At 46.5% G+C, this 26,756-nt stretch overlaps 1 protein-coding gene across 1 annotated transcript; it reads left to right on the top strand.

Annotated features, from left to right (window-relative positions):
• LOC311150629 (phosphatidylinositol 4-phosphate 5-kinase type-1 gamma-like) lies at positions 1-26,756 on the top strand. The gene is made up of 15 exons (XM_084188119.1): positions 1-640; positions 769-864; positions 1,165-1,295; positions 1,506-1,623; positions 6,928-7,080; positions 17,174-17,473; positions 17,864-18,063; positions 21,709-21,792; positions 21,915-21,966; positions 24,392-24,476; positions 24,921-25,079; positions 25,389-25,518; positions 25,665-25,700; positions 25,807-25,890; positions 25,959-26,756. The coding sequence occupies exons 1-15, from the start codon at positions 545-547 to the stop codon at positions 26,506-26,508; spliced, it is 2,274 nt and encodes a 757-aa protein (XP_084044245.1). The 5' UTR covers positions 1-544; the 3' UTR covers positions 26,509-26,756.

The following is a 26,756-nucleotide window of genomic DNA, read 5'->3' as shown; positions in this document are numbered from 1 at the left end:
TTGTACAGATCCAGGAAGATGAGCCCTAATGTACTACCAGTGTGTATTTTGATTTAATTTGTGGATTTGTTATTTGAATTCTAGGCATCAGCATTAGTTAACTACCCTCTTCAAGCCTAGAAAAAGGTGTGAAGAATACAAACGTAATATAATGCATTTGATGGATAGGTCCGTGTTTGTGTGACACCTTGTTGGGTTGGTAAGTGATGACCACCTGCACCTGGCTGCCAACGAGGGCAGGGGTCCAGCATTGTATGGTTAGGGTAGCATGAGTCAAGTCATGTGTCAGGTTGATGTGTGTTTCTGTGTGTGTGAGTGTGTGTCGGTAATGTCAGTGTGTGTTGTGTATGGTGTCCAACACTGGTGATAGTAGACTTGGGTTGGGCCGTTGTTATTCTTCACCACACCCATCTAGCTGATGTTTTCCAGAGGGAATACACCTTTAACAGTAGTAGAGATAAAGTAACACAGATGTATGTGGTTTTGGTCTTTTTTAACCCTCCTGGCAATAACAGGTGCATACTGATGCCTTTAATCCTGGTTCATGCATGTATCTCACAGTATGCATGGATGTTCTCTCTTTCTCCTCTGTTCATCAACAGAAGACGCTGGTCGTAGGAGGTCTACAACAATTAGCGAGGTGAGGGCTAGTTACACACACACACACACACACACTAAACATACCTAAAATTACATATGTTTTTGTGCAGTACAGAATGCAGTGTAAGTAACACACAAGTAAAGCAAGTCTCCCCTCTTCTCTCTCAGATGCCGTCCCCCACAGCTCAGGGTCTAGGCCCAGGTCAGGAGAAGAAGATCGGCCACAGGAGAGTAGACGCCTCTGGAGAGACCACCTATAAGAAGGTACACTACTCCTTTCCTCTTCTGCATCCCTCTCTCTCGTTCTCCTTCCTCTCTCGTCTTCATGTTCTTCTTCTATTCTCTCTCCTCCATCCAATACCTCTCTCCTGCTTCCCTCTCTTCCATGTCCTCTCCTACCTTTCTGTTTTCTTCCTCCTTCTTCTCCCCATCCCAGACATTTCTGTACTTCTTTGACTTCTCCTCTCACCAGTCCTCCTCTCATCCTTTTCCTCCCTCATATTTGTTTTCATGGATTTGTTTTAGTGACTTGTGGTTTGTAACCTGCCTGCCTGTGCCCTCCAGACCACGTCCTCTGCCCTGAAAGGTGCCATCCAGCTGGGCATCGGCTACACGGTGGGCAACCTGAGCTCCAAGCCAGAGAGAGATGTCCTCATGCAGGACTTCTACGTGGTCGAGAGCATCTTCTTCCCCAGGTGTGTGTCTGACTTTGTGTGTGTGTGTGGATGGCAGATGTGTTTGTATGTTTATAAATGGGGAGGGGGTGTTTTTGTTTGTGTGTGTATATAGTCACTCAAAACACCTACAATGTGAAATACTCTCTAGTACAATAACTCTTCTCTCCCTTTCTCGCTCCTGTCTTTCTCTCTTTCTGGCTCTCTTCCTCACTCCCATCATCTCTCCAGTGAGGGAAGTAACCTGACTCCTGCCCATCACTACCCAGACTTCAGGTTTAAGACCTACGCCCCCGTGGCCTTCCGTTACTTCCGAGAACTGTTTGGAATCCGACCCGATGACTACCTGGTGAGAGACAGTAACCATAATAACCTCAGTAAACATAGCACTACAGATAGTCTTGTTAATATGTAGGTTAAAGCTGCAATAAGTAACCTTTTGGGCGACCCAACCAAATTCACATAGAAATGTGAGTTATATATCTGTCATTCTCATTGAAAGCAAGTCTAAGAAGTGGTAGATCTGTTCTATGTGTGCTATTTCTATGCTTCCCATTCTTAAGTTTTGTTTTTGTGTCTTTTACTTATGGTTTTGTACACCAGCTTCAAACAGCTGAAAATAAAATATTTTTGCTTATGGAAAATATATTTCACAGTGGTTTAGATGGTACAATGATTCTCTACACAATGACAACGTGTTTTGTCACAAACTGAAATTAGGCAAACTATTAGAATTTTAGCAACCAGGAAATGGCATAGCGATTTCTGCATATTGCACCTTTAAATATGGTGTCCTACATCAGGTGATTAAATGCATAACTAACATGACATTCTGTGGATTTATCAAGGAAAAATAAACCTCTGTTATATCCAGTCTGGCTTTCCTGCTCCTCTGGCCACACACACACACACACACACACACACACACACACACACACACACACACACACACACACACACACATACATACATACACACACACACACACACACACACACACACACACACACACACACAAACAAACACAGAAATACACTGAGTGTACGAAACATTAGGAACACCTGCTCTTTCCATGACATCGACTATCCAGGTGAAAGCTATGATCCCTTATTGATATCACTTGTTAAATCCACTTCAATCAGTGTAGATTAAGGGGCGGAGACAGGTTAAAGAAGGATTTTTAAGCCTTGAGACAATTGAGACATGGATTATGTATGTGTGCCATTCAAATATTTAAGTACCTTTGAACAGGGTATGGTAGTAGGTGCCAGGTGCACCGGTTTGAGTGTGTCAACAACTGCAACGCTGCTGGGTTTTTCACGCGCAACAGCCAACTTGACACTACTGTGGGATGCATTGGAGTCAACATGGGCCAGCATCCCTGTGGACCGCTTTAGACACCTTGTAGAGTCCATGCCCCAACTAATAGAGGCTGTTCTGAGGGCAAAAGGGGATGCAACTCAATATTAGGAAGGTGTTCCTAATGTTTTGTACACTCAGTGTACATATGCATAGATTGACTCGCACACACACACTTACACTCTTACACACACTGTAAATACGTGCACATACACACGTGCACACACAGTCACTACTATAAAATCACGCTCTACCTGCACCAGATGGAGATTAGCAGATTAAGCTCCATGACAACCGTAGACACTCAGTTACAGTATAGGCCTACTCAGAAACAACGTTTGTGTGCATCTGTTTCTTTGTGTGTCTATGGGTTTCTATGCATGGTTTTACACTTACAATAAATAATAATATTTTAGTCTCATTGCATTAATCCAGCATGAGGAATCCATACCACAACATTTTCGTTTTTCTGAGTAAGGGTTACATACAGTGGGGAAAAAAAGTATTTAGTCAGCCACCAATTGTGCAAGTTCTCCCACTTAAAAAGATGAGAGAGGCCTGTAATTTTCATCATAGGTACATGTCAACTATGACAGACAAATTGAGAAAAGAAAATCACATTGTAGGATTTTTAATGAATTTATTTGCAAATTATGGTGGAAAATAAGTATTTGGTCACCTACAAACAAGCAAGATTTCTGGCTCTCACAGACCTGTAACTTCTTCTTTAAGAGGCTCCTCTGTCCTCCACTCGTTACCTGTATTAATGGCACCTGTTTGAACTTGTTATCAGTATGAAAGACACCTGTCCACAACCTCAAACAGTCACACTCCAAACTCCACTATGGCCAAGACCAAAGAGCTGTCAAAGGACACCAGAAACAAAATGGTAGACCTGCACCAGGCTGGGAAGACTGAATCTGCAATAGGTAAGCAGCTTGGTTTGAAGAAATCAACTGTGGGTGCAATTATTAGGAAATGGAAGACATACAAGACCACTGATAATCTCCCTCGATCTGGGGCTCCACGCAAGATCTCACCCTGTGGGGTCAAAATGATCACAAGAACGGTGAGCAAAAATCCCAGAACACGGGGGGACCTAGTGAATGACCTGCAGAGAGCTGGGACCAAAGTAACAAAGCCTACCATCAGTAGCACACTACGCCGCCAGGGACTCAAATCCTGCAGTGCAAGACGTGTCCCCCTGCTTAAGCCAGTACATGTCCAGGCCCGTCTGAAGTTTGCTAGAGTGCATTTGGATGATCCAGAAGAGGATTGGGAGAATGTCATATGGTCAGATGAAACCAAAATAGAACTTTTTGGTAAAAACTCAACTCGTCGTGTTTGGAGGACAAAGAATGCTGAGTTGCATCCAAAGAACACCATACCTACTGTGAAGCATGGGGGTGGAAACATCATGCTTTGGGGCTGTTTTTCTGCAAAGGGACCAGGACGACTGATCCGTGTAAAGGAAATAATGAATGGGGCCATGTATCGTGAGATTTTGAGTGAAAACCTCCTTCCATCAGCAAGGGCATTGAAGATTAAACGTGGCTGGGTCTTTCAGCATGACAATGATCCCAAACACACTGCCCGGGCAACGAAGGAGTGGCTTCGTAAGAAGCATTTCAAGGTCCTGGAGTGGCCTAGCCAGTCTCCAGATCTGAACCCCATAGAAAATCTTTGGAGGGAGTTGAAAGTCCGTGTTGCCCAGCGACAGCCCCAAAACATCACTGCTTTAGAGGAGATCTGCATGGAGGAATGGGCCAAAATACCAGCAACAGTGTGTGAAAACCTTGTGAAGACTTACAGAAAACGTTTGACCTGTGTCATTGCCAACAAAGGGTATGTAACAAAGTATTGAGAAACTTTTGTTATTGACCAAATACTTATTTTCCACCATAATTTGCAAATAAATTCATAAAAAATCCTACAATGTGATTATTGCTGATTGATGATTAAGCTCCTGAGTGGCGCAGTGGTCTAAGGCATTGCATCGCAGTGCTAACTGTGCCACTAGAGATCCTGGTTCGAATCCAGGCTCTGTCGCAGCCGGCCGCGACCGGGAGACTCATGGGCGGCGCACAATTGGCCCAGCGTTGTCCAGGGTAGGGGAGGGAATGGCCGGCAGGGATGTAGCTCAGTTGATAGAGCATGGCGTTTGCAACGCCAGGGTTGTGGGTTCGTTTCCCACGGGGGGCCAGTATAAAAAAAAAATATATATATATATATGTATTCACTAACTGTAAGTCGCTCTGGATAAGAGCGTCTGCTAAATGACTAAAATGTAAATGTAAATGTAATTATCTGGATTTTCTTTTCTCATTTTGTCTGTCATAGTTGACGTGTACCTATGATGAAAATTACAGGCCTCTCTCATCTTTTTAAGTGGGAGAACTTGCACAATTGGTGGCTGACTAAATACTTTTTTCCCCCACTGTATCCTTGTGAAGAGACTGAGAGGATCTTCAAGCTCTCCCCTTAAGCTTGTTAAGCCCCTGTGTTTATCTGGCCTTCCAGACTCCACTTCAGGTTTCTGTAGAAATAAAAACCCTGCAAAGTGCCTAATGAAGGACCCACTGAAGCACCCTGTAAAGTGCCCTATCTGAAACTCTCCAGTGTTGGTGCCATTTTCTATGCTACAGTTGAAGTCGGAAGTTTACATACACTTAGGTTGGAGTCACACATTTCTTGTTAACAAACTATAGTTTTGGCTAGTCGGTTAGGACATCTACTTTGTGCATGACACAAGTAATTTTTCCAACAATTGTTTACAGACAGATTATTTCACTTATAAGTCACTGTATCACAATTCCAGTGGGTCAGAAGTTTACATACACTAAGTTGACTGTGCCTTTAAACAGCTTGGAAAATTCCCTAAAATGATGTCATGGCTTTAGAAGCTTCTGATAGGCTAATATACATCATTTGAGTCAATTGGAGGTGTACCTGTGGATGTATTTCAAGGCCTACCATCAAACTCAGTGCCTCTTTGCTTGACATCATGGGAAAATCAAAAGAAATCAGCCAAGACCTCAGAAAAAAATGTGTAGACCTCCACAAGTCTGGAGCAATTTCCAAACGCCTGAAGGTACCACGTTCATCTGTACAAACAATAGTTCGCAAGTATAAACACCATGGGACAACGCAGCTGTCATACCGCTCAGGAAGTAGACGCGTTCTGTCTCCTAGAGATGATTGTGCTTTGGTGCGAAAAGTGCAAATCAATCCCAGAACAACAGCAAAGGACGTTGTGAAGATGTTAGAGGAAACAGGTACAAAAGTATCTATATCCACAGTAAAACGAGTCCTATATCGACATAACATGAAAGGCTGCTCAGCAAGGAAGAAGCCACTGCTCCAAAACCGCCATAAAAACCCAGACTACGGTTTGCAACTGCACATGGGGACAAAGATCGTACTTTTTTGAGAAATGTCCTCTGGTCTGATGAAACAAAAATAGAACTGTTTGGCCATAATGACCATCGTTATGTTTGTAGGAAAAAGGGGGTAGCTTGCAAGCCGAAGAACACCATCCCAACCGTGAAGCACGGGGGTGGCAGCATCATGCTGTGGGGGTGCTTGGCTGCAGAAGGGCCTGGTGCACTTCACAAAATAGATAGCATCATGAGGAAGGAAAATGATGTGGATATATTGAAGCAACATCTCAAGACATCAGTCAGGAAGTTAAAGCTTGATTGAAAATGGGTCTTCCAAATGGACAATGACCCCAAGCATACTTCCAAAGTTGTGGCAAAATGGCTTAAGGACAACAAAGTCAAGGTATTGGAGTGGCCATCACAAAGCCCTGACCTCAATCCTATAGAAAATTTGTGGGCAGAACTGAAAAAGCGTGTACGAGCAAGGAGGCCTACAAACCTGACTCAGTTACACCAGCTCTGTCAGGAGGATTGGGACAAAATTCACCCAACTTATTGTGGGAAGCTTGTGGAAGGCTACCCGAAACGTTTGACCCAAGTTAAACAATTTAAAGGCAATGCTACCAAATACTAATTGAGTGTATGTAAACTTCTGACCCACTGGGAATGTGATGAAAGAAATAAAAGCTGAAATAAATCATTCTCTCTGCTATTATTCTGACATTTCACATTCTTAAAATAACGTGGTGATCCTAACTGACCTAAAACAGGGAATTTTTACTAGGATTAAATGTAAGGAATTGTGAAAAACTGAGTTGAAATGTATTTGGCTAAGGTGTATGTAAACTTCCGACTTCAACTGTATCTCTATGACACACTTATCTAACCTGTGTGTATATCTATGCTCTCTCCAGTACTCTCTATGTAACGAGCCACTGATCGAGCTGTCCAACCCGGGGGCCAGCGGCTCCATATTCTATGTAACCAGGGACGATGAGTTCATCATCAAAACAGTCAATGCCAAGGAGGCAGAGTTTCTGCAGAAACTACTTCCTGGATACTACATGGTTAGTATGTCACAAGCCCCTCCTTCATTCTAATAAATAAAAGTGTTTGTGTTGATCACTTTGACCTTTGGCCCCTGGGGTTAACCTATGGTCAGCTGTGACGCTAATGGGGGTAGGCACACTACTAAGACACATGCCTAAAGCACACACACAACCAGAGGCTTTGAGTCCAGCTGACTCACGTCTGTCAGGTGTATATGGGCCAGGAGCTGGGTCGCTCCAGGCATAATCTGCAGGGGCATTTTCTTGTTAATATTGTTATTATAATAAGGTTTTTATAACGTATAGCAAGCTTATCAATAAAACCTATGTACAGTATTCTTGTTTTTGTATCAATGTATGGTTTTATGAACATTCATTTCCCAGACATTTCTATTTCAAATTTTTTTTAAGGGGAAATGTTAGTCACACTTTATTTGGATAGTCCCAAATAGATGATCTACAGATGGTCCTACTATCAACAAACTACAGTGCCTTCAGAAGGTATTTAGAAAGTATTCATACCCCTTGACTTATTCCACATTTTGTTGTGTTACAGCCTGAATTCAAAATGGATTAAATATATTTTTTTCTCATACATCTACACACAATACCCCATAATGACAAAGTAAAACATGTTTTTAGACATTTTTGCAAATGTATTGAAAATGAAATACAGAAATATCTCATTCAAATAAGTATTCACATACCTGAATCAATACATTGTTAGAATCAGCTTTGGCAGCGATTACAGCTGGTAGTCTTTCTGGGTAAGTCTCTAAGAGCTATGCACACCTGGATTGTACAATATTTGCACATTATTCTTTTTTAAATTCTTCACGCTCTGCGATGTTGGTAGTTGATCATTGCTACACAGCTGTCCTGCTTAAAGGTGAATTTGTCTCCCAGTGTCTGTTGGAAAGCAGACTGAGCCAGGTCTTCCTCTAGGATTTTGCATGTGATTAACTCTATTCAGTTTCTTTTTATCATAAAATAACTCCCTACTTCTTGCTAATGACAAGCATACCCATAACATGATACAGATTCCACCATGCTTGAAAAAATGAAGAGTGGTACATTCGTTCGTTCGCAGCGACGCCGTTTTTCAAACAAAGTCAACACAGTAGCCATTGCTAGCCAGCCAACACTACCAGCAGGCTGTGGTAGCTAAATACAATATCTTTGTGCTAGCTACCCAACGTTTAATCGTTGCTGCGTTATGAAAGGTAAGCTTGGCTTCTTATATGGTGTTGAGTTAAGCTTAAACCATGTATTTAGATTGTAGGTGGGTATTGTAGTTTGGTATTATAGGTAGCTTACTCAGGTAGTTATTGAAGGTTATTGTAGGTAATTATTGTAGGTAAGGACTGTATTCGGCGGACTCCGGCGAAGCACGAGGCTAGCCTACCCACTACTTGGACCAACAAAGCTAGCTAGCTAGCGGGTAGCTACTGGTAACTTTTTGCAACTATGGTTAATTGTTTCCAATGTTATTTCATGCTTAAGAGTACCTGTGATTGAGCCAGCTAGCTGCTACCATTCAGCTGTTTTTCTAACCTCATCCGAGGCATTAACGTTAGGTGGTTGGTAGCTGCTGTACTTAATTACAGCTACTGATAACAGTCTGCTGTAGTTTACAACAATTCTAATTTCTAAAGTGGAAGTTGGGAGAGTTTTACTCGGGTGGTTCAGTGAAACAATTATAGTTTCTGAGGTGGAAGTTGGGAGAGTTATATATATATATATTTTTTTTTTTTGGTGAGGGAGGCCTGCTCTCTCCTTTCCCTGATGTTTAGTTCATTTCATCCCGATCTCCTCTGCATTATTGTAGCCATCTGCTGCAGCCTGTCAACTATGCCTCTGCCTATCCCTGTTCTCTCCTCTCCGCACAGGCTACACAAACGCCTCACACCGCGTGGCTGCTGCCTCTCTAACCTGGTGGTCCCTGCACGCACCACACACCTGGAGTTCCAGGTCTCAGGCAGCCTCTGGAACTGCCGTTCTGCCGCCAACAAGGCTGACTTCATCCCAGCCTATGCCACCCTCCAGTCCCTCGACTTCCTGGCACTGACGGAAACATGGATTACCACTGAAAACACTGCTACTCCTACTGCTCTCTCCTCGTCTGACCATGTGTTCTCGCATACCCCGAGAGCATCTGGTCAGAGGGGTGGTGGCACAGGAATCCTCATCTCTCCCAAGTGGTCATTCTCAATTTTTCCCCTAACCCATCTGTCTATCTCCTCATTTGAATTCCACACTGTCACAGTCACTAGCCCATTTAAGCTTAATATCCTTGTCATCTATCGCCCTCCAGGTTCCCTTGGAGAGTTCATCAATGAGCTTGACGCCTTGATAAGTTCCTTTCCTGAGGATGGCTCACCCTTCACAGTCTTGGGGGATTTCAACCTCCCCACGTCTACATTTGACTCATTTCTCTCTGCCTCCTTCTTTCCACTCCTCTCCTCTTTTGACCTCACCCTCTCACCACCCCCCCCCACTCACAAGGCAGGCAATACGCTTGACTTCATCTTTACTAGATGTTGCTCTTCTACTAATCTCACTGCAACTCCCCTCCATGTCTCCGACCACTACTTTGTATCCTTTTCTCTCTCGCTCTCCTCCAACACTACTCACTCTGCCCCTACACAGATGGTAATGCGCCGCCGCAACCTTCGCTCTCTCTCTCCCACTACTCTCTCCTCTTCCATCCTATCATCTCTTCCCTCTGCTCAATCCTTCTCCCTCCAATCTCCTGATTCTGCCTCCTCAACCCTCCTCTCCTCCCTTTCTGCATCCTTTGACTCCCTGTGTCCCCTATCCTCCCGGCCGGCTCGGTCCTCCCCTCCAGCTCTGTGGCTTGATGACTCATTGCGAGCTCACAGAACAGAGCTCCGGGCAGCTGAGCGGAAATGGAAGAAAACTAAACTCCCTGCCGACCTGGCATCTTTTCACTCCCTCCTCTCTACATTTTCTTCATCTGTTTCTGCTGCTAAGGCCACTTTCTACCACTCTAAATTCCAAGCATCTGCCTCTAACCCTAGGAAGCTCTTTGCCACATTCTCCTCACTGCTGAATCCCCCCCCCCCCTCCTCCCTCTCTGTGGATGACTTTGTCAACCACTTTGAAAAGAAGGTTGACGACATCCGATCCTCGTTTGTTAAGTCTAATGACACTGCTGGTCCTGCTCACACTGCCCTACCCTATGCTTTTACTTCTTTCTCCCCTCTCTCTCCAGATAAAATCTTGCGACTAGTGACTGCAGGCCGCCCAACAACCTGCCCGCTTGACCCCATCCCCTCCTCTCTTCTCCAGACCATCTCCGGTGACCTTCTCCCCTACCTCACCTCGCTGATCAACTCATCCTTGACCGCTGGCCATGTCCCTTCCGTCTTCAAGAGAGCGAGAGTTGCACCCCTTCTCAAAAAACCAACACTCGATCCCACTGATGTCAACAACTACAGACCAGTATCCCTTCTTTCTTTTCTTTCCAAAACTATTGAGCGTGCCGTCTTTAGCCAACTCTCTTGCTATCTCTCTCAGAATGACCTTCTTGATCCAAACCAGTCAGGTTTCAGGACTGGTCATTCAACTGAGACTGCTCTTCTCTGTGTCACGGAGGCTCTCCGCACTGCTAAAGCTAACTCTCTCTCCTCTGCTCTTGTCCTTCTAGACCTGTCTGCTGCCTTTGATACAGTGAACCATCAGATCCTCCTCTCCACCCTCTCCGAGCTGGGCATCTCCGGCGCGGCTCACTCCTGGATTGCGTCCTACCTGACCGGTCGCTCCTACCAAGTGGCGTGGCGAGAAGCTGTCTCCGCACCACGTGCTCTCACCACTGGTGTCCCCCAGGGCTCAGTTCTAGGCCCTCTCCTTTTCTCCCTATACACCAAGTCACTTGGCTCTGTCATATCCTCACATGGCCTCTCCTATCATTGCTACGCTGACGATACACAACTAATCTTCTCCTTTCCCCCTTCTGATAACCAGGTGGCGAATCGCATCTCTGCATGTCTGGCCGACATATCAGTATGGATGACGGATCACCACCTCAAGCTGAACCCTGGCAAGACGGAGCTGCTCTTCCTCCCGGGGAAGGACTGCCCGTTCCATGATCTCGCCATCACGGTTGACAACTCCGTTGTGTCCTCCTCCCAGAGTGCGAAGAGCCTTGGCGTGACCCTGGACAACACCCTGTCGTTCTCCGCCAACATCAAGGCGGTGACCCGATCCTGCAGGTTCATGCTCTACAACATTCGGAGAGTACGACCCTGCCTTACACAGGAAGCGGCACAGGTCCTAATCCAGGCACTTGTCATCTCCCGTCTGGATTACTGCAACTCGCTGTTGGCTGGGCTCCCTGCCTGTGCCATTAAACCCCTACAACTCATCCAGAATGTTGCAGCCCGTCTGGTGTTCAACCTTCCCAAGTTCTCTCACGTCACCCCCCTCCTCCGCACACTCCACTGGCTTCCAGTTGAAGCTCGCATCCGTTACAAGACCATGGTGCTTGCCTATGGAGCAGTGAGGGGAACGGCACCTCCGTACCTTCAGGCTCTGATCAGTCCCTACACCCAGGCGAGGGCATTGCGTTCATCCACCTCTGGCCTGCTGGCTCCTCTTCCTCTGCGGAAGCATAGTTCCCGCTCAGCCCAGTCAAAGCTGTTCGCTGCTCTGGCACCCCAATGGTGGAACAAGCTCCCTCACGACGCCAGGACAGCGGAGTCACTCACCACCTTCCGGAGACATTTGAAACCCCACCTCTTTAAGGAATACCTGGGATAGGATAAAGTAATCCTTCTACCCCCCCCCCCCCCAAAAAAAAATAAATAAGTATAATTGTAAAGTGGTTATCCCACTGGCTATAGGGTGAATGCACCAATTTGTAGTCGCTCTGGATAAGAGCGTCTGCTAAATGACGTAAATGTGCCCTTGAGCAAGGCACTTAACCCTAATTGCTCCTGTAAGTCGCTCTGGATAAGAGCGTCTGCTAAATGACTAAAATGTAAAAATGTAAATGTACTCAGAGTAGTGTTGTTGTTTTTTACCTATCTTTACATTGGAGGCATTGGAAAACCTCCCTGGTCTTTGTAGTTCAATCTGTGTTTGAAATTCACTGCTCATCTGAGGGACCTTACAAATAATTGTATGTGTGGGGTACAGAGATGAGGTAGTCATTCAAAAATCATGTTAAACACTATCATTGCGCACAGAGTGAGTATATGCAACTTATGTGACTTGTTAAGCAAATTTGTACTCTTATTTAGGCTTGCCATAAAGGGGTTGAATACGTCTTGATTCAAGACATTTCAGCTTTTCATTTTCTATTAATTTGTAAAAATGTCTTAAAACATTATTCCACTTTGACATTATGGGGTATTGTGTATAAGCCAGTGACACAAAATCTAAATGTAATCAATTTTAAATTCAGGCTGTAACACAACAAATTGTGAAAAAAGGGGTGTGAATACTTTCTGAAGGCACTGCATCTGTTGATGAGCAAATGGTTGCTAAGGTTAGGGTTAGGGTTAAAATAAGGGTAGGGGTTAAGGTTGTAGGGTTCGGGTTCGGGTTAGTGGAGTTTATATGTTGTTTAAGTGATAATGCCAGAGAAGATGGTGTTTGGAGGATACAGTGCATTTGGAAAGTATTCAGACCCTTTGACTTTTTCCACATTTTGTTACGTTACAGCCTTATTCTAAAATCAACTTACACACAATACCCCATAATGACAAAGCAAAAACAGGTTTTTAGACATTTTACCAAATGACGCTACAAGCTCGGCAAACCTGTATTTGGGGAGTTTCTCCCAATCTTCTCTGCAGATCATCTCCAGAAACTGTCAGGTTGGATGGGGAGCGTCACTGCAAAGCTATTTTCAGGTCTCCAGAGATGTTCGTGCGGGTTCAAGTCCGGGCTCTGGCTGGGCCACTCAAGGACATTCAGAGACTTGTCCCGCAAATTTCTAAAAACCTGTTATGGGGTATTGTGTGAAGATTGATGAGGATTCTATTTTATTTCATGAATTTTTTATCAAATGTTATTGTATTCACACTATTTAATCCTTTCAGGAGATATAGTCCCAACACAAATCGAGGGTTGCTACCCATGCCAGCTGGTCGTTTGTTCTATCAGTTCGGTTGCCAGAGACTCACCCAGTCGTTAAGTATTTTTGTTCTGTACCCAGTCGTTCGTTCAAAATGTTCTATTGTCTTATTGGCTGGCAACGTTCTTATCCCTTACTTCCTAGCTAGCCAACTATGGCTAAATTACAGTCACGTCAAAAAGTGCAGCCAGAATAACAGCAAAGTAGCTGCATTTGCATTTGTTTAAGCTGTTTTCTAGTGACATTTATTTGAATACATCCATAACAATGAGCTAATGATGCACAATTTCACCTGGCATAGAAAATGTGCTCTCTCGTCAGGACACTGTTGTTTAGAGGAGCTAGCCAACAACACAGCTAACACAGTCACTTCAACCTGAAGCTGAAAAGACTGCAAACTACACTGAACAAAAATATAAATGCAACATGCAACAATTTCAAAGATTTTACTGAGTAACAGTTCAATAAAGGTAATCAGCCAATTTAAATAAATTCATAAGGCCCTAATATATGGATTTCACATGACTGGAAATACAGATATGCATCTGTTAGTCACAGATACCTTAAGAAAAGGTAGGGGCATGTATCAGAAAACCAGTCAATATCTGGTGTGACCACCATTTGCCTCATACAGCGCGACACATCTCCTTCGCATAAAGAACTGGGACATTTTCAGCTTCCAGGAATTGTTTACAGATCCTTGCGAAATGGGGCCATACATTATCATGCTGAAACATGAGGTGATGGCGGCGGATGAATGGCACGACAATGGGCCTCAGGATCTCGTTGTGGTATCTCTGTGTAATCAAATTGCCATTGATAAAATGCTATTGTGTTAATTGTCTGTAGCTTATGCTTGCCCATACCATAACCCCACAGACACCATGGGGCACTCTGTTCACGACGTTGACATCAGCAAACCGCTCACCTACAAATGGCCACCTACATGATGCCATCTGCCCGGTACAGTTGAAACCGGGATCCGGTCTTGAAGAGCACACTTCTCCAGCGTGCCAGTAGCCATTTGAAGGTGAGCATTTGCCCAGTAAAGTTGGTTATGACGCCAAACTGCAGTCTGGTCAAGATCCTGGTGAGGACGACGAGCATGCAGATGAGCTTCCCTGAGACGGTTTCTGACTGTTTGTGCAAACCCTCAGTTTCATCAGCTGTCCGGGTGGCTGATCTCAGATAATCCCGCAGGTGAAGAAGCCGGATGTGGAGGTCCTGGGCTGGCGTGGTTACACGTGGTCTGCGGTTGTGAAGCCAGTTGGACTTCCAAATTCTCTGAAACGATGTTGGAGGTGGCTTATGGTAGAGAAATGAACATTCAATTATCTGGCAACAGCTCTGGTGGACATTCCTGCAGTCAGCATGCCAATTTCACACTCCATCAATTTGAGACATCTGTGGCATTGTGTTGTGTGACAAAACTGCACATTTTAGAGTTGCCTTTTATTGTCCCCAGCAGAAGGTGCACCTGTGTAATGATTATGCTGTTTAATCAGCTTCTTGATATGCCACACCTGTCAGTTGGATGGATTATCTTGGCAAAGGAGAAATGCTCACTAACAGGAATGTAAACACATTTGTGCACAACATTTGAGATAGATAAGCTTGTTGTGCGTGTGGAACATTTCTGGGATCTTTTATTTCAGCTCATGAAACATGGGACCAACACTTTACATGTTGCGTTTATATTTTTGTTCAGTATAGCTGTGTTTTGTTTTGTTTAGTTTGACATGTTTTCTATTGACATTAATTTGTATATATCCATACAAATTATGCTGATTTAGACTGGCTGAGAAAAGCTGCCTGCCTGCCTGTCTGTCTCGTCCCGACTCCCGACCCCTACACGTTCATTACTATGGGGTAGCTGGAGATCGAAATTTCAATATTGAAAGAATGTTGTAAATGTCAGAGAGACAGACAGCAAGGTTTATACACTGCTCAAAAAAATAAAGGGAACACTTAAACAACACAATGTAACTCCAAGTCAATCACACTTCTGTGAAATCAAACTGTCCACTTAGGAAGCAACACTGATTGACAATACATTTCTCATGCTGTTGTGCAAATAGAATAGACAACAGGTGGAAATTATAGGCAATTAGCAAGACACCCCCAATAAAGGACTGGTTTTGCAGGTGGTGACCACAGACCACTTCTCAGTTCCTATGCTTCCTGGCTGATGTTTTGGTCACTTTTGAAGGCTGGCGGTGCTTTCACTCTAGTGGTAGCATGAGACGGAGTCTACAACCCACACAAGTGGCTCAGGTAGTGCAGCTCATCCAGGATGGCACATCAATGCGAGCTGTGGCAAGAAGGTTTGCTGTGTCTGTCAGCGTAGTGTCCAGAGCATGGAGGTGCTACCAGGAGACAGGCCAGTACATCAGGAGACGTGGAGGAGGCCGTAGGAGGGCAACAACCCAGCAGCAGGACTGCTACCTCTGCCTTTGTGCAAGGAGGAGCAGGAGGAGCACTGCCAGAGCCCTGCAAAATGACCTCCAGCAGGCCACAAATGTGCATGTGTCTGCTCAAACGGTCAGAAACAGACTCCATGAGGGTGGTATGAGGGCCCGAAGTCCACAGGTGGGGGTTGTGCTTACAGCCCAACACCGTGCTGGACGTTTGGCATTTGCCAGAGAACACCAAGATTGGCAAATTCGCCACTGGCGCCCTGTGCTCTTCACAGATGAAAGCAGGTTCACACTGAGCACGTGACAGACGTGACAGAGTCTGGAGACGCCGTGGAGAACGTTCTGCTGCCTGCAACATCCTCCAGCATGACCGGTTTGGCGGTGGGTCAGTCATGGTGTGGGGTGGCATTTCATTGGGGGGCCGCACAGCCCTCTGTGTGCTTGCCAGAGGTAGCCTGACTGCCATTAGGTACCGAGATGAGATCCTCAGACCCCTTGTGAGACCATATGCTGGTGCGGTTGGCCCTGGGTTCCTCCTAATGCAAGACAATGCTAGACCTCATGTGGCTGGAGTGTGTCAGCAGTTCCTGCAAGAGGAAGGCATTGATGCTATGGACTGGCCCGCCCGTTCCCCAGACCTGAATCCAATTGAGCTCATCTGGGACATCATGTCTTGCTCCATCCACCAACGCCACGTTGCACCACAGACTGTCCAGGAGTTGGCGGATGCTTTAGTCCAGGTCTGGGAGGAGATCCCTCAGGAGACCATCCGCCACCTCATCAGGAGCATGCCCAGGCGTTGTAGGGAGGTCATACAGGCACGTGGAGGCCACACACACTACTGAGCCTCATTTTGACTTGTTTTAAGGACATTACATCAAAGTTGGATCAGCCTGTAGTGTGGTTTTCCACTTTAATTTTGAGGGTGACTCCAAATCCAGACCTCCATGGGTTGATACATTTGATTTCCATTGATAATTTTTGTGTGATTTTGTTGTCAGCACATTCAACTATGTAAAGAAAAAAGTATTTAATAAGATTATTTCATTCATTCAGATCTAGGATGTGTTATTTTAGTGTTCCCTTTATTTTTTTGAGCAGTGTACAAATCTCCGCTGTTGAAAACCAATTGCTAGTCGAAAAGAAATGGGAGATAATGTTTAGAAGCTTTTTACAGTGGAGATCAAGTTAATAAATTGTTTGGCTGGGCTGATGAGACAGTGGATTGCGTAGTGAGATGGAACAGAGTAAATAGGCATTTCAACGTCACAGCTTTAGCTGGTGGTAACTTGTGGAATAGACAGCCACTGGAATTGTGTTTTAACCAATCAGCATCCAGGATTAGACCAACCCGTTGTATAATGATAATTATTGAACATCTACAAACTATCTACAAACCATTTACTTGGGACTATCCAGATAAAGTGTTACCGAAATGTTGAACTAGTCGAACTGACATGTCTCTGAAATCCACTGGATTTTTCATATCCCACTCAATATGATGGCCAATAGGATTTCATGTTGTTGCATGTAAAGAACACTGAAATAGGAACATAATTATATTTTTCTCACCCTCTCCTCCTCTCTCTAGAATCTGAATCAGAACCCGAGAACCCTGCTTCCTAAATTCTTTGGTCTCTACTGTGTCCAGTGTGGTGGTAAAAACATCCGTATTGTGGTCATGAACAATGTGTTACCGCGTGTCGTACGCATGCACCTCAAGTTTGACCTGAAGGGCTCCACATATAAACGGCGTGCGTCGAAGAAAGAGAGGGAGAAATCTAATCCCACCTTTAAAGATCTGGACTTTATATCAGATGTACCGGACGGACTGACCCTGGATCTGGATACATATGGTGCTCTGCTCAAGACCCTTCAGAGAGATTGTCTGGTGAGAGAGAGGGAGGAGAGGGTTAGGGGAGGAGGGAGGAGAGGGTTAGGGGGAGGAGGGAGGAGAGGGTTAGGGGGAGGAGGGAGGAGAGGGTTAGGGGAGGGAGGAGGAGAAGGTTAGGGGAGGGGGGAGGAGAGGGTTAGGGGAGGGGGGAGGAGAGGGTTAGGGGAGGGAGGAGGAGAGGGTTAGGGGAGGGAGGAGGACAGGGGAAGTAGAGTAGAGTAGGGTGGTTTGGGATGGGCTTACAGGGCAAACCCTGCAGAGAGATGGGGAGAGAGGGGAGTAGAGAATGGATGTGGAAGGAGGAGGAGGGGTGGATCCATTATGTGTCTGTGCTGTCTCGTAGCTCATTCATTCTGACCTCCATTCTCTGTATGGGTGCAACCCCAGGTACTAGAGAGCTTTAAGATCATGGATTACAGTCTGCTGCTGGGGGTCCATAACCTGGGGCAGGCTGGGAGAGAGTCCCAGGGCTCACCAGCAGGGGGCAATGAGAAGAAGCCTGTTGCCCAGAGAGCCCTCTACTCGACTGCCATGGAGTCTATACAGGGAGGGAAGGCGTGTAGAGACACACTAGACCACGATGCTACGTGAGTTACCCAGCTAACACACACAGGCACAAGTGTGCACACAAACACACACACAATGATTCTATGTGTCTTGAAGTCTTCTCCCACTACATGAGATTCTCTCTCTTTCACACTCTCTCTCACACTCTCTCACACTCTCTCACACACTCTCTCTCTCACGCTCTCTCTCACACTCTCTCACACACTCTCTCTATATCTCTCTCTCTCTCACACACTGTCTCTCTCTCACACTGTCTCTCACTCTCACGCTGTCTCTCTCTCTCACTCTCACGCTGTCTCTCTCTCTCTCTCTCTCTCTCTATCTCACTGTCTCTCTCTCACTGTCTCTCTCTCACTGTCTCTCTCTCACTGTCTCTCTCTCACTGTCTCTCTCTCTCTCTCTCTCTCTCTCTCTCTCTCTCTCTCTCTCTCTCTCTCTCTCTCTCTCTCTCTCTCACTGTCTCTCTCTCTCTCTCAATTCAATTTCAATTTCAATTTAAGGGCTTTATTGGCATGAGAAACGTATGTTAACATTGCCAAAGCAAGTGAAGTACACTGCTCAAAAAAATAAAGGGAACACTTAAACAACACAATGTAACTCCAAGTCAATCACACTTCTGTGAAATCAAACTGTCCACTTAGGAAGCAACACTGATTGACAATACATTTCACATGCTGTTGTGCAAATGGAATAGACAACAGGTGGAAATTATAGGCAATTAGCAAGACACCCCCAATAAAGAAGTGGTTCTGCAGGTGGTGACCACAGACCACTTCTCAGTTCCTATGCTTCCTGGCTGATGTTTTGGTCACTTTTGAATGCTGGCGGTGCTTTCACTCTAGTGGTAGCATGAGACGGAGTCTACAACCCACACAAATGGCTCAGGTAGTGCAGCTCATCCAGGATGGCACATCAATGCGAGCTGTGGCAAGAAGGTTTGCTGTGTCTGTCAGCGTAGTGTCTAGAGCATGGAGGCGCTACCAGGAGACAGGCCAGTACATCAGGAGACGTGGAGGAGGCCGTAGGACGGCAACAACCCAGCAGCAGGACCGCTACCTCCGCCTTTGTGCAAGGAGGAGCAGGAGGAGCACTGCCAGAGCCCTGCAAAATGACCTCCAGCAGGCCACACATGTGAATGTGTCTGCTCAAACGGTCAGAAACAGACTCCATGAGGGTGGTATGAGGGCCCGACGTCCACAGGTGGGGGTTGTGCTTACAGCCCAACACCGTGCTGGACATTTGGCATTTGCCAGAGAACACCAAGATTGGCAAATTCGCCACTGGCGCCCTGTGCTCTTCACAGATGAAAGCAGGTTCACACTGAGCACATGTGACAGACGTGACAGAGTCTGGAGACGCCATGGAGAACGTTCTGCTGCCTGCAACATCCTCCAGCATGACCGGTTTGGCGGTGGGTCAGTCATGGTGTGGGGTGGCATTTCTTTGGGGGGCCGCACAGCCCTCCATGTGCTCGCCAGAGGTAGCCTGACTGCCATTAGGTACCGAGATGAGATCCTCAGACCCCTTATGAGACCATATGCTGGTCAAATCAAATCAAATCAAATGTTATTGGTCACATGCGCCGAATACAACAGGTGCAGACATTACAGTGAAATGCTTACTTACAGCCCTTAACCAACAGTGCATTTATTTTTAACAAAAAAAGTAAAAAATAAAACAACAACAAAAAAAGTGTTGAGAAAAAAAGAGCAGAAGTAAAATAAAATAACAGTAGGGAGGCTATATATACAGGGGGGTACCGGTGCAGAGTCAATGTGCGGGGGCACCGGCTAGTTGAGATAGTTGAAGTAATGTACATGTGGGTAGAGGTAAAGTGACTATGCATACATAATTAACAGAGTAGCAGCAGCGTAAAAAGGATGGGGTGGGGGGGCAGTGCAAATAGTCCGGGTAGCCATGATTAGCTGTTCAGGAGTCTTATGGCTTGGGGGTAGAAGCTGTTGAGAAGTATTTTGGACCTAGACTTGGCACTCTGGTACCGCTTGCCGTGCGGTAGCAGGGAGAACAGTCTATGACTAGGGTGGCTGGAGTCTTTGACAATTTTGAGGGCCTTCCTCTGACACCGCCTGGTATAGAGGTCCTGGATGGCAGGAAGCTTGGCCCCAGTGATGTACTGGGCCGTACGCACTACACTCTGTAGTGCCTTGCGGTCGGAGGCCAAGCAGTTGCCATACCAGGCGGTGATGCAACCAGTCAGGATGCTCTCGATGATGCAGCTGTAGAATTTTTTGAGGATCTGGTGCGGTTGGCCCTGGGTTCCTCCTAATGCAAGACAATGCTAGACCTCATGTGGCTGGAGTTTGTCAGCAGTTCCTGCAAGAGGAAGGCATTGATGCTATGGACTGGCCCGCCCGTTCCCCAGACCTGAATCCAATTGAGCACATCTGGGACATCATGTCTCGCTCCATCCACCAACGCCACGTTGCACCACAGACTGTCCAGGAGTTGGCAGATGCTTTAGTCCAGGTCTGGGAGGAGATCCCTCAGGAGACCATCCGCCACCTCATCAGGAGCATGCCCAGGCGTTGTAGGGAGGTCATACAGGCACGTGGAGGCCACACACACTACTGAGCCTCATTTTGACTTGTTTTAAGGACATTACATCAAAGTTGGATCAGCCTGTAGTGTGGTTTTCCACTTTAATTTTGAGGGTGACTCCAAATCCAGACCTCCATGGGTTGATAAATTTGATTTCCATTGATACATTTTGTGTGATTTTGTTGTCAGCACATTCAACTATGTAAAGAAAAAAGTATTTAATAAGATTATTTCATTCATTCAGATCTAGGATGTGTTATTTTAGTTTTCCCTTTATTTTTTTGAGTAGTGTAGATAGTAAACAAAAGTGAAATAAACAATAAATATTAACAGTAAACATTACACTCAGAAGTTCCAAAAGAATAAAGACATTTCAAATGTCATATTATGTATATATACAGTGTTGTAACAATGTGCAAATAGTTAAAGTACAAATGGGAAAATAAATAAACATAAATATGGGTTGTATTTACAATGGTGTTTGTTCTTCACTGGTTGCCCTTTTCTTGTGGCAACAGGTCACAAATCTTGCAGCTGTGATGGCACACTGTGGTTTTTCACCCAGTAGATAAGGGAGTTTATCAACAATTGGGTTTGTTTTCGAATTCTTTGTGGATCGCTGTAATCTGAGGGAAATCTGTGTCTCTAATATGGTCATACATTTGGCAGGAGGTTAGGAAGTGCAGCTCAGTTTCCACCTCATTTTGTGGGCAGTGTGCACATAGCCTGTCTTCTCTTGAGAGCCAGGTCTGCCTACGGCGGCCTTTCTCAATAGCAAGGCTATGCTCACTGAGTCTGTACATTATCAAAGCTTTCCTTAAGTTTGGGTCAGTCACAGTGGTCAGGTATTCTCTCTCTCTCTCTCACACTGTCTCTCTCCTCCACACTGTCTATCTCACTGTTTCAATGTCTCTCTCTCTCTTTCTCTCTCTCTCTCTCTCTCTCTCTCACACACACACTGTCTCTCTCTCTCTCTCTCACACACACACTGTCTCTCTCTCTCTCTCTCTCTCTCACACACACACTGTCTCTCTCTCTCACACACTGTCTCTCACTCTCTCTCTCACACACTCTCTCTCACACTCTCTCTCTCTCTCTCTCGCCAGGATGGGTGGTATTCCTGCTGTGGATGGTAAAGGAGAAAGACTCCTTCTTTTTATTGGAATCATCGACATCCTGCAGTCCTACAGGTCAATTTCACAAAATCACTCATTGAGTTACTAATGTCCTACTAATCAATAGCACCAGTACTAATATAATGTATGAATCACTGAGTTATTTTTCTCATCCAGTTTTCTTTACTGTCCTGTAGGCTCATCAAGAAACTGGAACACTCATGGAAGTCTCTGATTAGTAGTGACGGGGTGAGTCCAGTCCTCAGACTGTAGCACCTTACCTAGGCTTCCACAGGCACGGTGACTAGCACCTTACCTAGGCTTCCACAGGCCCGGTGGCTAGCACCTTACCTAGGCTTCCACAGGCCCGGTGACTAGCACCTTACCTAGGCTTCCACAGGCCCGGTGACTAGCACCTTACCTAGGCTTCCACAGGCCCGGTGGCTAGCACCTTACCTAGGCTTCCACAGGCCCGGTGACTAGCACCTTACCTAGGCTTCCACAGGCCCGGTGACTAGCACCTTACCTAGGCTTCCACAGGCCCGGTGACTAGCACCTTACCTAGGCTTCCACAGGCCCGGTGACTAGCACCTTACCTAGGCTTCCACAGGCCCGGTGACTAGCACCTTACCTAGGCTTCCACAGGCCCGGTGACTAGCACCTTACCTAGGCTTCCACAGGCCCGGTGACTAGCACCTTACCTAAGCTTCCACAGGCCCGGTGACTAGCACCTTACCTAGGCTTCCACAGGCCCGGTGACTAGCACCTTACCTAGGCTTACACAGGCCCGGTGACTAGCACCTTACCTAGGCTTACACAGGCACGGTGACTAGCACCTTACCTAGGCTTACACAGGCCCGGTGACTAGCACCTTACCTAGGCTTACACAGGCCCGGTGACTAGCACCTTACCTAGGCTTACACAGGCCCGGTGACTAGCACCTTACCTAGGCTTACACAGGCACGGTGACTAGCACCTTACCTAGGCTTACACAGGCACGGGGACTAGCACCTTACCTAGGCCTACACAGGCACGGTGACTAGCACCTTACCTAGGCTTACACAGGCACGGTGACTAGCACCTTACCTAGGCTTACACAGGCCCGGTGACTAGCACCTTACCTAGGCTTACACAGGCACGGTGACTAGCACCTTACCTAGGCTTACACATGCCCGGTGACTAGCACCTTACCTAGGCTTACACAGGCCCGGTGACTAGCACCTTACCTAGGCTTACACAGGCCCGGTGACTAGCACCTTACCTAGGCTTACACAGGCACGGTGACTAGCACCTTACCTAGGCCTACACAGGCACGGTGACTAGCACCTTACCTAGGCCTACACAGGCACGGTGACTAGCACCTTACCAAGGCCTACACAGGCACGGTGACTAGCACCTTACCTAGGCCTACACAGGCACGTTGACTAGCACCTTACCTAGGCCTACACAGGCACGGTGACTAGCACCTTACCTAGGCTTACACAGGCCCGGTGACTAGCACCTTACCTAGGCTTACACAGGCACGGTGACTAGCACCTTACCAAGGCCTACACAGGCACGGTGACTAGCACCTTACCAAGGCCTACACAGGCACGGTGACTAGCACCTTACCTAGGCTTACACAGGCACGGTGACTAGCACCTTACCAAGGCCTACACAGGCACGGTGACTAGCACCTTACCTAGGCCTACACAGGCACGGTGACTAGCACCTTACCTAGGCCTACACAGGCACGGTGACTAGCACCTTACCTAGGCCTACACAGGCACGGTGACTAGCACCTTACCTAGGCTTACACAGGCACGGTGACTAGCACCTTACCAAGGCCTACACAGGCACGGTGACTAGCACCTTACCAAGGCCTACACAGGCACGGTGACTAGCACCTTACCAAGGCCTACACAGGCACGGTGACTAGCACCTTACCAAGGCCTACACAGGCACGGTGACTAGCACCTTACCAAGGCCTACACAGGCACGGTGACTAGCACCTTACCTAGGCTTACACAGGCCCGGTGACTAGCACCTTACCTAGGCTTACACAGGCACGGTGACTAGCACCTTACCTAGGCTTACACAGGCACGGTGACTAGCACCTTACCAAGGCCTACACAGGCCCGGTGACTAGCACCTTACCAAGGCCTACACAGGCCCGGTGACTAGCACCTTACCAAGGCCTACACAGGCCCGGTGACTAGCACCTTACCAAGGCCTACACAGGCACGGTGACTAGCACCTTACCAAGGCCTACACAGGCACGGTGACTAGCTGCTCTACATACAGCTGCACAATTCAAGGGTCGTTAACATTTACATTTACATTTTAGTCATTTAGCAGACGCTCTTATCCAGAGCGACTTACAGTTAGTGAGTGCATACATTTTTTATTTTATTTTTCATATCCTTTAAGGAGTAGCCTACAGATGGAATATGCCTCTGATACTGAGAATGGCTAGTAGGTTATTATTCTAGAACCAACTAGAGGTTTGAAAAGGTGACATGGACTAACTCTCCCATTTCAATAATTCACTATGCCTGACTTTGCAGATGTGTTTGTTGATTTTTTTACTAAGATGGTTTCCCCTTCTCTCTCTCTCTCTCGCCCTCTCGCCCTCTCGCCCTCTCGCTCTCTCGCTCTCTCGCTCTCTCTCTCTCTCTATCTCTCTCTCTCTCAGGACACAGTGTCGGTCCACAGGCCTAGTTTCTATGCAGACAGGTTCTACAAGTTCTGCAGCACCACTGTCTTCAGAAAGAGCTACTGTGAGTAGGAACACATTACACACTACATACTACAAATGTTTTTATTTGATATTTCGTGCATCTTATGAAAGCTTCATAAAGCCTTCATATAGGCTTCATAAGCACTACATAAATGCTTCACAAATAATATATAACTGTATAGCATGCTCTATAAAGATTCATAATGTAGCATAGCTGTGTGACATAACCATACATTTATTTGTTCACGTTTATTAATCCTTTATAGATCATGAAATACGGTTATAGATGATTTGTGACCCATTCATGTAGTGCTTATGAAGCCTATATGAATGCTTTTTGAAGCCTTCATAAGATACACTTCAAATAAAGCAGGACCGATATTTCTGCTCGCAAAACATATATCGAGATTGAGTAATTGATTCATTGAGTTTTCCTTCTGACTGATTTAATTTCCCTCTCCTTCTCTCATCTTCTCCCCTCCAGCCCTGAGGTCTTCTCCCTCCAAGAGGGGGCGAGGAGGGGCTCTGCCCGCGCCCCAAAACAGTGTCCAAACACAGCTCTCCAGAGAGAGAGAGGAGAACCAGGAGACCGAGGATTTGCACCTCAGAGCGGCTCGCGGCTTCCACCTGCTGGAGGAGGACGGTAAGACAGCTACCACAGCTACCACACATCCATGCAGAGGGTGACCTGAAAATGGCAGACAAGTGTTTGAGGACCGAGCTCTTTTCAACACAAGCTATTTGGGTGATGTGTCATGTTCTGTAGTGGTAGATTACTAATACTGATTATCACTATAATTCTAATAGTGTTGTCAATGTCAGCAATTTAATGAGGTCAATATAACTGTAATTCGAAATGGGGCTTTAATGGGTCTCTCTCGCTCTCTCTCTCTCTCTCTCTCTCTCTCGCTCTCTCTCTCTCTCTCTCTCTCTCTCGCTCTCTCTCTCTCAGGTCAGAGAGAGCACCCTCACACTCCTCCATCTTTTGAGGATGCGACCACAGCATCCATTGCGACCACTCTCTCCTCCAACAACTCTCTCCCTACCACACCATTTGATACACCAGAACACCCACGCTTCAGGTACATGCACACACACACACACACACACACACACACACACACACACACACACACACACACACACACACACACACACACACACACACACACACACACACACACACTCCTACATATACACACTCACCTTTCCCTGTTCTACCATTCAGGAGGCCAACTCACTCTCCATGGGACCGTGAAGGCAGGTAAGCAGTCTTATTTCTTACCCTTCAATCTAACACATCTCATTCCATCTGACCATTCTGCCTGTGATTGAAGTTCTGATGTCACTTCCTGTGCTATTCCATGTAGTTTCAGATCACAGCTGGAAGTAGTGGAGGTGCATGAGCAGACCGTCACTGTGGCGGTGGAGGTGAAGAGGGAACCTACAACCAGGTACACACACACACACACACACACACACACACACCTATCTGACAGTAGCGTTTCTATTTCTGTCACAGTGTGGTTCCAGAGGACCTACAGGACTCTAAAGTAATAGAGGAGGAAGTCATCACACAGACCACAGCTGCCCCCACCTCCTCTACACCTCCTTCAACCCCTCCTCCCTTCTCCGCCTCTTCATCCTCCACCCCTCCCTCCTCATTCCCACCAGCTTCCACTCTCCCTCGTTCACTTCCTCCCTCAGTCCCTTCCTCCTCTGCCCCTCACTCTAACTCCACTCTGCCCTCTTCTTTCACTTGTCCTTCCTCCACCCCTCAGTCATCAGCTCACATCGCCTCCACCCTTCCACCCTCTGCAGTCCCTCCAGCCTCCACCTCTCCCTCTTCCACCACTCCTGCATCCACCCATCCCTCCTCCTCTCCCCATTCTTCCCTCCTTCCCAGCACCCCTCCCTCCTCTCTCCCTCCGAGCCCCCAGGTAACAGCGGAACGCTATTCGTCCAATCATCTGTCCGTCACCTCCTCTGTCAGCCACAACTCACTGGAGGGGGAGGTGCCAGTCTCTGACATCTATTTCGTAAGTCGTGCGTGTGCGTGTGTGTGTGCTTGACTGCGTGTGTGTGTGTGTGTGTGTGTGTGTGTGTGTGTGTGTGTTGAATGTGACAGTCTTCAGCCGTGGAGCTCTTTTTGTTTGCTGGGGGTTTGGATTTCTTACAGTCGGGCAGTAAGGACAGCATGGTTGATCTATGAGGGTGAGGGTATGTGTAGTTTGCTGCCATCAATCATTGATCATTAATCACAAATGTGGCTTTAAAGCATGTGGCGATGTTGGTTCTCTCACTGCGATGTTAGATTGAA

Source organism: Coregonus lavaretus (assembly GCF_964263955.1).
Source record: "Coregonus lavaretus genome assembly, chromosome: 23".
NCBI classification, from domain to species: domain Eukaryota; kingdom Metazoa; phylum Chordata; class Actinopteri; order Salmoniformes; family Salmonidae; genus Coregonus; species Coregonus lavaretus.
Note: the sequence above shows the minus strand (reverse complement) of the source record. Positions and strands in the feature narration are given on the sequence as shown.